The sequence below is a fragment of the Acanthochromis polyacanthus genome, chromosome 8 (genome assembly GCF_021347895.1).
Source record: "Acanthochromis polyacanthus isolate Apoly-LR-REF ecotype Palm Island chromosome 8, KAUST_Apoly_ChrSc, whole genome shotgun sequence".
Classification (NCBI taxonomy): Eukaryota; Metazoa; Chordata; class Actinopteri; family Pomacentridae; genus Acanthochromis; species Acanthochromis polyacanthus.
The window spans coordinates 43,167,012-43,179,611 of NC_067120.1; the positions used below are offsets into that span (position 1 = coordinate 43,167,012).

General features: G+C 40.4%; 1 protein-coding gene across 1 annotated transcript; it reads right to left on the reverse strand.

Annotated features, from left to right (window-relative positions):
• Positions 1-8,872: 8,872 nt before the first annotated feature.
• LOC127535143 (protein starmaker-like) lies at positions 8,873-10,936 on the reverse strand. The gene is made up of 2 exons (XM_051952205.1): positions 10,774-10,936; positions 8,873-9,342 (listed from the first exon to the last, which is right to left on the reverse strand). The coding sequence occupies exons 1-2, from the start codon at positions 10,934-10,936 to the stop codon at positions 8,873-8,875; spliced, it is 633 nt and encodes a 210-aa protein (XP_051808165.1).
• Positions 10,937-12,600: the final 1,664 nt, after the last annotated feature.

Here is a 12,600-nt window from a genome sequence, read left to right on the forward strand (position 1 = left end):
TAGAACAGCACAGCACAATGAGCAGACATGAGAAAGACTATCCTGAAGCTGCTTTCGTTGTTGTGGGAGATTGTAACCACTGTGATTTCAGGAAAGCATCCTCAAATATCATCAGTTTATCAAGTTCCCCACCAGGGGAAAAATATCCTGGATACATGCTACTGTAACGTCAGAAACGCTTACACTGCTGTTTCCAAACCACACTTTGGGAAATGTGACCATCTTACCATCCTGCTACAGCCCACCTACACCAAGAGGATTAAAGCAGACCCAGTCACAATCAGGACTGTAAAGATGTGGACTGAGGAAGCAGTGGAAAACTGCAGGGCTGTCTGGATGACACAGACATGAGCATCTTCAAGGATGCTAGTCACTATATTCATGAGTGCACAGACACTGCGAGTAGTTATACTGACTGGTGTACATCCGTGTGTATCCCCTCCCGGACTATACGTGTGTACCCCAACCACAAACCCTGGTTCAACGCGGATATTTGCCACAAGATCGGGATCCAGTGTGCAGCCTTCAAGTCAGGAGACATCGGGGAGTACAGGCTGGCTCGGTATGAGCTCCAGAGAGCCATCAAAGCTGCTAAGAGTAAATACACCCAAAGACCTGAGGGCTGCTACAGGGAAAATAACACAAGGAGCATGTGGCATGGAATAAAATCAGTCACTAACCACAGGAAAAATGCAGACACTGCTGTAATCTGGAACGTCCCCCTACCTGACAATTTTAACAGCTTCTACGCCAGATTCAAGCACAACACAGACATCCCCATAAAGGCCCCCTGCAGTCCAGCAGAGACCCCACTTCAGGTGACACACTCCCAGGTCCTCAGAACACTGAAGCAGGTGAAGCCCTGCAAAGCTGTGGGACCAGACCAGGTGGCACCGAGGGCCCTGAGGGCCTGTGCAGAACAGTTGGCAGAGGTATACACAGACATTTTGAACACATCCCTCTCACAGGAAACAGTCCTCCACATTTTCAAGTCCTCTGTCATAGTGTCACTCCCCAAAACCCCAGGCCTGTGTGATGAGCTCTGCAGGAGCTCTGGGCCTCAGTCCATGTCATGGGGATGTTTATGTAGACAAATGTCACATTCTGCCCTGAAAACAGACCACAGTTAAATGATGCGTCTCATCAATTACTGTGACATGAACAATGTGCAGTATTTTATGCAACTGAGTCAATGTTAGTGCAATGATACAGCCATTCAGATCTACAGTAAACAGACACTTTATGAGAAAAGAACTTGTAAATGTAACTAACACATGATGCCAAAGTTGTCAGATAAACTGTAGGTACACTGAGAGACTGTTACGAGGGGGGTGGTAGAACCCAGGCACAGACAACAGACAGGCAAACAGGTGTGATGGGAAAAAGGGGTTTATTGAACCAAAATGAAAACTACCACCAAACAAAGAATTAGACTGAGGAGCAGAGGTGAAAAACAAACAGTAGAGCAAAGCAGAGCTACAGGGGAGTACTCACACTCAGGGAAACTAAGACTGAAGTCCATCCAAACTACTGAGTCCAAGGAGTAATCCACAAAAAAGGGAGGAAGCAGAAAGGGTCCAAAAACTGATGCAATCCAGAGAGGAGCGGGTTGGTCAAGCAATGCTCCAGCAAAGACAGCTGACCTTCAAGCTGCTCCCGACAATATTTATGCAAAAATCTATTGAGCCACTTCAGTTCATCTTTAGATGTAATTTTACATGAATTAAAGTGATATGATCAATATTCTATGATGTTGTAGATGATGTTTCTCACAGTGAAATAATTTTCCCCCATGTCAGTTCAGGTTCCTGAATGTAATTTCACTGATAACGATTCCAATTTCATCCATTTAAAATGAAATTTGAAACACAATAAAGTTTCCAAAAGGAGAAAGGTTCTGAATACTTTCTAAAGCAACTGTATTGTAATTAAGTCAAAAGATGTACATGTTTTACTTGTAAAAGTAAAACATGTACTTGTTACTCAACACACTGCAACACATGCAGAACTTGTTGGGAACTATGTGAACTTAGTTTAATTCTAAAGTTAGTGAAAATGCTATTTCTTATCTTATGCAGCCATGTACCCACTGTTGGGAATGGTGGATGCGGAGAACCCACACTCGGCATTATTAAAAGAATTTATTAACAAAATCAAACACCAATTACAACAGAAAACGAGACTGAAGTGGACTAAACACAACTTGACAGCAGCTAAACGGCAGAACTAAAAGGTGACAAAAAACTAAACTTAGACAAAGGCAAAAACGGCTAGACTAACAGGTACTTAAACAATGACAATGAACGACAAACACAAGAGCAAATGAGGGTCCAAACAAGTCGAGTCCAAAAGAGCTTAATCCAGAAGAGGGTGAAAAATGACAAAGTCCAACAACTGATATAATCCAGTGGTGGAGGGTAAGTGGGGAGTGAAGATTGAACTGTATGGATATCCAACTATGTGCCAGCAAAGACTTAGGGGAATGGCTGAGCTTAAATAACAGGGAAGGAAACCAGGTGGATTGCATTGAACTGATTGCAACAGGTGAGGGTGATGAGCTAATGAGATGACAGAGCCAGGGGACGAGCGAGTGGAAGAGAGACATGAGGTGAAAACACAGCCAGAGGGCGACAGAGAGACAAGCCAAAAACACACACTAAAGGGCAACAACACTGAGGGAACCAACAGACTTAGATTAAAGCAACAAACAACAGAATCAAAAAGGTTAAATTCAAACTAAAGGTGGAAGAAGGAACAAAGAGGCAGCAATAGGGCAGAATCCTGACACCCACACCTGCTTCTGTATAAATAAACCATGTATGGGAACAGTGCTTTGTAGCTGGCACTGTCCTGTTACCCTTGCAAGTAAATCGCTTGGGCAAGGGCTGGGAAATCAAAATCAGAGGCAGACTGGCTCAGCTTTCGTCAGCTACGAAACAAACGCACTTTTCAGATTAAAAAAGCAAAGTCTGATTTTTACCTAACTGAATCTACCAAAAATTTGAACAACCCCAAAAAGTTCTGGCAGGTCATAAAATCGAACAGTCATGTAATGACTAGTGATCTGCCAAGCTCTTTAATTACAGATTCTGGACCTCTGTCTGATAAGACAGCCATTTTAAATTATTTTAATGATCATTTTATCTCTGCTGGCTCCTTGTTTGAGTCTTTAAATCCTGAGCTGACTAAAGTTGACCCACCCAGTGGAAACTCACCCTTGTTCCCGACTTCAACAAGTGGTGGCACCATTAGCCCTTTTGAGTTTACTGCTGTGACTGTCTCTGAGGTTCAGATTGCTCTGAAGAGACTGGATACAGGAAAAGCTGCTGGGCCTGATAATATCGATCCTTTCTTTTTAAAATTGGCTGCTGATTTTATTGCTGAGCCTCTGGCACATATTTTTAACCTGAGTTTTATTAGTAATAAAATCCCTAAAGTTTGGAAATCTGCTTTTATTCTTCCCCTGTTAAAAGGGGGAGAACCTGGTAATGTAAATAACTATAGACCAATTTCCAAATTATGCGTTTTAGCAAAGTTGTTTGAAAGGATCGTTAGTGATCAATTAAAGGATTTTTTAGAGTCAAATAATATTTTATCATCTTTTCAATCTGGTTTTAGAAAACAGCATAGTACTGTTACGGCTGGTCTTAAAGTTTTAAATGATTTTATCGAGGCCCTGGACAGTAAGAAATATTGTGTAGCTCTTTTATTGATCTTTCTAAAGCCTTTGACACAGTCGATCACAAACTCTTGACTAAAATTTTACATAACATTGGCATTTCTAAATCTGCCACTCATTGGTTCAGTGAGTATTTAACAAACAGAACACAGTGTGTGCAGGTGGCTGGATCCACCGCCACTGTTCTGGGTGTTTCCAAAGGGGTGCCCCAAGGCTCAGTCCTGGGACCCATTTTATTTTCAATATATATCAATGGTTTGTGCTCTACTGTGTCAAATGCATTTTATCACTTTTATGCAGATGATACCATTATTTATTGCTGTTCATCCTCACTCACTCAGGCTTTTGAGTTTTTACAAGCTGCTTTTAATGTTGTACAGTCTCGTCTGAGAACTCTGAAATTGGTTCTAAACACTGAAAAGACAAAGCTCATGGTCTTTTCAAACACAAGTGAGTTACCCACAAATGTCCCAACAGTGGTAACTCAACAAGGAAACCCAGTTGAGCTGGTCTCTCATTATAAGTACCTGGGTTTTCTTTTGGATCATGAGCTTTCTTTTAAAGCACACATTGCAGGTTTGGTCAGTAAACTCAGGGTCAAGCTCGGTTTCTTCTACAGAAACAAATGTTGTTTCTCACTCAGAGCCCGGAAACTGCTTGTGTCAGCAACATTTCTGCCCCTGATTGATTATGGAGATGTGCTCTACCTCGGTGCTCCTACAAAATGTCTCCAGTCCTTAAACACTGTTTATCACAGTGCACTGAGGTTTGTCACGGGTGATGGTCGCCTTACACATCATTGTGACCTGTACATTCGTTCTGGGTTGCCCTCTTTAAGTGCGCGAAGGTATACGCACTGGCTGACACTTGTATACAAAGCAATTCTTGGCTTGGTTCCTTCTTATTTATGCTCTCTTCTTTGGAGAACTACAAGCCACTATGCTTTACGGTCCTGTGATGTTTTTCATCTTTCTGTTCCTCGTGTAAGAACTGAACTGGGGAAGAAAGCGTTCAGTTTTGCTGCTCCAACAGCGTGGAACTCTATAGAGACTGAACTGAAGCTCTCAGAGCTCATCTCACTTGGAGCTTTCCGGTCCTTGCTAATGGACAAACAGCATGAAACCATTAAGCAGTGCCTGTGTTTCTGAATAGTTATGTATATTTGATAATCTTCTGTCCTTTACTGCGATTTTTCATTCACAAAAATGCATTTTAAATTGTTGTTATGTTTTATACTGTTTTTTATGTATTTACCATGACGTGTGTTGCTGACCTCTTGGCCAGGTCACCCTTGTGAAAGAGATCTTGATCTCAATGGGTTTTTTCTTTTACCTGGTTAAATAAAGGTTAAATAAAAAAACTACTGGTCTCCGTGTGTTTTCTGATTTGGTGAAGATCTTCTTATGTTACGTGAGAGCTCTTAGCGGAGTTTCTCTCTGACAACTGTTTTTTGTCATTTGTTGATATAATTTCAGCCTGGAGAAACATACCTGTCAAATTAAAATTCACTATTAATCAAAATTTGTAATGGTTTTATCATGAAAATGAACACAGTGGTAGACAAAAGTGAACTGATAGAGCTGTTTACCAAGTAGAATTGGCTTGAAATGGCCATGTTGTTCAGGATGTTCACATCTTCCATGCTCTTTATAGTCACCAGGTCTGTGTATTTTTCTCTGCAGTAACTCTGAGCTTCAGTCCAGTTTTTCCGTTCATAAACAGCGTGGTACTTACGTTGACCAAGAGAGGAGACGGTAAACAGCCCTGCTGCAACAGGTAGAAATAAAGATTATATTTGAGGTATAAATGACTTTTAGCAGAAAAGCACTTCTAATATTAATGTCATGATTATAAAATAACTTACTAACAAAATTTTATAATACATTGAATAGCAATGACAGTAACAGTATTGCACAACCAAAAATAATGCTACTTAAAGCTCCCACATTGGAGCTCACCACAGTATGCTGAATTAAAATCTGAAAAATCATAAAGGATAAAGAAAGAATACATAAACTCTTGCCTGATGCAGCTGCGATGCACAGAAGAACCTTTTCCATCCTTCCCTGGTTTTATCTGTTACTCTGTGACTGCAGATATTCAATTGCTGATATGACTGACTTTCTCTCACTTTTATCAGCCCCATGCAAAACCAATATGCAAAGTATTTGCCTTTTAGGCTTTAGATGATGCCAGATGAATGTAAGTCAAATCAAACAAGTTTCATTTGTACAGCAAAGTAGCAGAAATTTTAAAAAGTGCCTTTCATTGGAAAAACAAAGACAATAAGATGAGTGTGTTTGAGGCAAATTTTAGCTCAACCATTTGCTGCTTTACAAAGAGAACAGGAGAGCTGGAGGTATAAACTAAAAGCTGCCAGGATATAAAGACATTTATTTCCGATGCGTTTTAAGCTACTCACACTGAAATAGCAGATTTTGAACAAAACTAAGACCAGGGTTCATGCAGTCGTTGTGAAATTAACCATCTTTGGAGTATTTTTAGGTGAAAATTGAAAGACAAATTCAGGGAAGGCTTTCATCAATTTACTGAAAATGGACACAGTAGTGGACCTTTGACTCCTGGCTAATCCAAAGATGAGTAAAGAGGTGGCGTGTGAGTGGAGGATGTTTGCTAATAAACATGAACCCAACTTGTCTGGAAACATAATGTCTATCTGTAGGCAGTGTTTCTAAAATGATTGCTTGTTCAGATATGTTGGAAAAGGTCAACAATGTTCTTTAATCCACTTCTTCTTCCACATGACTTTACACAGATATCTGGTACTTTAACTTCTGTTTGAGCTAAAACGCAAAACATACTTTCCTGATTAACTGACAGTAAAATTCGTTCCATAAAGCTCTTATTGAGCTACATCCTGCATTCTTTCTCCACTGAAAGCTCTGCTTGTTGCTGGAAGTCAGAGACCCAAATGCACACAGTTAAACGCAGCAGACTGGATAATATAAAAGAGTTTATTTTCGACAAAGTAACAGGTTGCACATATAAATAAGGGATGGTGAAAGAGGATGACTTGGAGCAGGATGAGGGAAAGAGGCAGCAACTTTGGGGGTTCACTCTGTCAGCTGCTATGAGGAACTGGCAGGATAGACTGACCAACGGGAAGTAGAAGGAACTCAACCCAGAAGGGCTAAGGTGACAGGGAGCTACACCAAGCTAGGCTACACAAGCAGTTACACATGACAAATCAGAAAAGCATTAATCTTCATGGTAATTGCTCTTAGCTGCAGATGTACTGAGCAAAACTGAGTAGTACAAGGCAAAGCCCAGTGAATACAGATTAACACGCAAATTACATTAACATGTGACGTGGAAATGTCCTACTTGAATGCTGATAACAGTTCCTGAGCTGAGGATGACCCAGTGTGGTATCGGATCTGAGATATGTATTACTTAATAAGTTAGTAGAATGGAATCTGTTTTGTTTGTTCTCGTATCTGATATGAGTTGCTTATTATATGTCTGCTCCTGTGTGGTTCCTTGTCTCTGACCCCAGATGTGTTTCTAATTCTACCCATGCCATTGGAATGTGTTCTCCTGTTTACAGAGCCCTGTTGGAGGAGTTTTTATAAGGGTTCTTCTGTCCAAAATGTTGATTTAGGCTCTCTTCAGCTGCTGTAGAGAAGGGGGGTTTGTTTGGGGATGCTCCCTGCTTTCCCCATATGGCAGGCAATAAAGAACCATTTGTTGTAACCCCCTACATGTTGAAAACCTATAAAAGTGACCTGACTTCTTTGTTTGAGGAGGAATCAATTGACAGGCTCCTCCACAGGCAGATCATGGCTCCTGATCAGATGCTGTCTTTTACATTCTGAGAGATTCTCTATTGGCTTTTGGAATCCTCCACAGGCAGACCATGGTGCCTGTTCAGATGCTGTCTTTTTTATAATAAAATTAGATCATGAAAAGCAACAGTGTCACCAGACGTGTTATTCAACCTCTGCACATCTAAGAGAAACCACGACACCAGCAAACAAACAAACGTCGTGGAAAAAAAGAAAACAGAGGAGAAACTACTTGAACTGCAGTTTGACAGCAAAATGAATGAGTGGATAACAAAAAAAATCAATAATATGAATGTTTTTTGCTTTGAAAATGTGGTTGTTTTAGATTTGTAATTTATTTTTCTTTGGTTTGGGGAAGTCCGACCTTCAAGGCTATAGAGGAAATTGTGTTTTCAATCACAATTTTTTTCAATGGTAAATTCTTTTTTTTTTCAATGACAACCAATACTGTCTCTATTTTAGCTCCATGAGGAAATGCCTGACCATCTGAGCAAACAATGACTCTGCAAAGTTAACTACACAATGAAAATGTAAAGGATTACAAATGATTAAGATTGATAGTTATGGGAGACTTGTAAGTTGCGGAGTGCAGATAAAATAGCTTCATCACTCATTGCAATGAGATGTGCTTGTCACCTTTAACCCTTGTAACATCACTTTGTTTACAAGGCATGTTTTGTTTTTAAAAAATCTTCAAAATGCACACTCTTTTTAGAGCCAGAAACTGTAAAATGGAAAGAGTGGTTCAACTTTCCGACTGTTTGGAATAAATACCATCAGTTTTGTGTGGTTACATAGAGAAAACATCTTGAAAATAAGCTTAAAATTGTCAGATTTCATTGTAGTCACTTTCTTTAAAATGTCAAATTTATAAATTCACCAAAAATAATGATGGAAATGGTAAAAAAGAAACCCAAAGACTCTCTGCTCTGCACGGCCACTGAGAAGCCATGACTGACTCAGGCCAGTTGTGAGCACCAACCATGTGACCAAAATCCAGACACTTTTTGGGTGAACCTTTCAATTAATTTTCAATAAATTTTATTAACCTGTTCAATGTGTCATCTCAAGACACTTCAATTAGAAAAGTAAAGACAAAATTACAGAGAGAAATCCAACAAATCCAAAATTTTCTTTGGATTCCCTGTCTGAGCAAGCACTTGGCGACAGTGGGGAGGTAAAACTCCCTTTTTCAGGAAGAACCCTCCGGCAGAACCAGGCTCAGACAGGGCGGCCATCTGCCTCGACCGGTTGGGGTGAGGGGAAAGAAGAGTGAGAACAGGATACAGAAAACTCATGAGATTAAAACACAAGAGAACAATAAACCCAGCGAAGGATGCTGAGGTCAGGAACTGTCCGAAATGTGAATCCAGTCCATCAGTGCTGCTCAGTCCATCACATCGGACACACAGCAACAGCAGAACGTCTTCTTTATCCAAGAGAAGGCGCGTTGGAAGCAGTTCTTCTTCTTCTTCTTTGTCTTCCTCTGCTCCTTCTCGCTGACCTCAGTGTCTTTATCATCATTACTATCCTTGCTGTCCTCAGTGTGTTCAACAGTGTCAGCATTGTCACTGTCCTCATTGTAGTCAGCGTCTTTATAATCGCTACTATCTTCACAGTCCTCATACTCGCTGCTCTTCAGGTCACTGTCCTCATACTCATTGATCTCCTTGTTGACAGGATCCTTTTCCTCCTCAGCCTTGATGTTTTCTCTGTATTTCTCCTCTTCCACGTCACTGTCCTCATTGTAGTCGGCGTCTTTATAATTGCTACTATCCTCACAGTCCTCATATTCACTGCTCTTCTGGTCACTGTCCTCATCAGCCAAGCCTGTCAGGTTAATTTTGTTTTCAGGGTCTGCAGGATTAACCGTGATGGACAGGCTGGTGGAGGGTCTAGGCTCATCGCTAAAAAGGAAACATACACTGTTGGGTTTACATCCGACAAGCAGAGAATGTAAACATGGAGATCAACAAAAGTCCATATCAGTCTTTTGTCACCTGCTGGGCTGCTAATGTCTCACAACCTGTGTACAAAGTAAATAGAAACACACTTACCAACTGCTGGTGGAGGAGCTGCTGCTGAGGTAGCTTTTGGTGATAAAGGGATGGTTGAGGATACCACTGGGGGTGATTCTGTCCTTCTCATCCCACTGAAGCATCGCCTTCAGCAGCTCGGTGCACTCCCTTTTCTCATCAGCCTCTGCTGGTTTGTCCGTCTCAGAGCACATCTGGTGCAGAAAACATTTTGAAAGTCCAACAGTGGTCAAATCACCTTCCACCGTGAAATGTGGATACCATAAATGAACGGGACTTTTCAGCAACTAGCTGCTGCTTCCTAAACTACCTACCGTTATCATTTCATCCAGAGAGTTGAACTTGGGACCTTTGTTGTTGTAGTAGACGTAGTAATACTCTTTAGGTGTCTGAAAGAAGAAAACAATGATGCTTACTAAAGTCTTCATCTTATTGAGTGAGTAGAGGTCAGTGGTAAAATCACAGTAGGAGTATTGTACCTTCAGCCGCCACAAACCGTTAGGCCTTTTCTTAAAAAGTAATCCTGATCTCTGGCCAGCATCGATGAGATATTGTGGCGGCAGACCCAGCATACGGATCATGCGTCGGAGCTGCAAACAAAACATAACACCATGTTAGATCTGAAGCTAATCCTGTGACGGCTTCTATTGTGTTTCAGCTGCAGTAATTTACTCACGGTCCAGTATTCTGAGCCTGACGCCAAGAGACGATTTTGAGTTATCATCCTGGCCATCACGCAGCCTAACGACCAGACGTCGATGGCCTCTGAATACGGCAGGCCCAGGGTGATTTCTGGAGCTCTGAATGTGGAAAAAACATCAAATGAAGATGTGACACAGTAGACAGTAAGGAGACAGCGCTGAACTAAAGATTTCTCAATGTTTAAAATGTATCAGTATTTCATACCTATATGCAGGTACTTGGCATAGGTCTCCTGCTTTGGCTTTAGACCTGTACTTGGCCAAACCAAAGTCAATGAGTTTGACCCTGGAGGGCTGCTTCACATGATCCACCATCATGATGTTGTCCATCTTCACATCAGCGTGGATTATGCCAGCACTCTTTGCTGCATTCAGAGCTACAGCCAGCTGCAAGTAACAACATTTATCAGGAGTTTGTTAAAGAAATCTGTCACATGACAATAAAAGTAGAAGTTGTAAAGGTTCCTGAACCACCGATGTTGATTCTCGCACCACTGAAGGAGAGAAATATAAGGAGACAATAGAAGGTCACACCTGCTGAATAACTGTACGGATGTGTTCCAGTCGCATTGGCTGTGGTAGATTCTGCACATAGTCCTGCAGGGTGATGTCCAGTTTTTCAAACACCAGGAGCCGCTTGTTTTCTATGAAGACATCTCCTTTGAACTCAATGATGTTGGACTCCTTTGAGTTGTGGCTCATGAGCTTTTTCATGATTTCCGCCTGTGGAGAGAGAATGCGTTTGCTGAGCCACATAGTCCAATCAGTTCTTCTCAACACCTAAAAAGTACATAACATGACCAGTACCACTACTCAGAATCTTGTAGTGGTACTACCTCTTTTTAAAACAATGTCTTTTTTGTGTCACTGTTCAGCTGAAATCGGTGTCCTACCTCATGGTCCAGATTCTTCCATTTGGGCACCTTTATAGCCACATGCTCTTCAGTGTTGGTTTTCACACATTCCAGCACTAATCCACAGCCTCCATGTCCCAGTTCTTTCACCAATTTGTAGCCTTCTGGGACTTTGAAAGGCTGCCTTGTGGTACTCCGGTCGGAGGAAGAGGATGAGGATGAACTTGGAATGTTCATTTTGATCTTCTCACAGAAGACTGAAAGTGAAACAGACACAAAAGAGAACCATAATCTATGGATGTCTTGTTAAACCACTGGTAATCTACCACACTGTTGTGATATCAGTTTTCAATCATATTTGCTAAATATTGAACCAGTTATCACAAAACAACAGCACTGAGTGTTACAACCTGTTCTGAATTGTGTTATAAGGACAGTACTGCAGCAAAATTACATGGATGTTTCCTCAGAAACCCCAAAGTGTTTACTTCATTAAACAGAAGAGAGGAGTTAGTTACTTCACAAAAGTTTGGTTATCTGGATTTTGTTGAAATGTGGATGTCTCTGAGTTTGGTGTTAAGCTGGTTTCACTAAACTACTCAGGAAACAAATAAATAACTCAATAAAATAAATTGAAATGGTGTCTCCACTCAGAGTTTTTGTGTTGGCATGAATTCTAGAATGGCTTTAAAAACAATTTACAATTTCTCAGCATTGTTTAATTTTGAAAATGGCATGTTAAATTACTAAAACTGGCACTGTTTTTCCTCATCTATCTGGACTTAATAACTTATAGTGACATATTCTGAGTAATGTTGTTATAAATTGTTGAAATCTCTCATTTGTTACAACATTTTCTGCTCAACCATGTCTCATTTGACAGATTTTTTCTCTCCTAAAATATATTTCAAATATATTAAAAATGCTAACTTTTAGAAATGTGTTCAGTATTTTTATTCACAAATCAAGATATTTGAAATATTAATTTAAAAGCCTGTTTATCCACGTTCAGCACATTTTTAACTTATTACAGGCATTTGAGGTAATGTTTAAATGACAGTATCTCAAGAACTAATACAGATAAAGCATGATTTTTTTATGGTTAGTTCTAGTTTCAACTACAGGACAAGTCGATGAAATAATAATAAAAATGACAAGACAAGTACAAAACTGAGTGTTACATCCTGTTCTGACTTTCATTACAAATTGGACAGAGTTGTAGAAAAATAGATCTTAAAACTGCCTTCTGAATGTTTCCTCTGGTGTTTGCTTCATCAAACAGAACAGTGAAGTCACTTACCTCAAAAATGTTGGCTTCTTTGGACTTTGTTGAAAGGTTGATGTTGAGTTTAATCTTGATGTCCTGCTAGTTTCAGTGTAGACCTGTTGTCCTTCTGAAATCCAAAAGACACTGTCCACAACTGTCTGCACACTGGGATTTATATGCAGCATGAATTCTGGAATGTCTAATTTGGAACTATTTTTTAGAGGTGTTCATTCTGCATAGAAACCATTGCATATCTT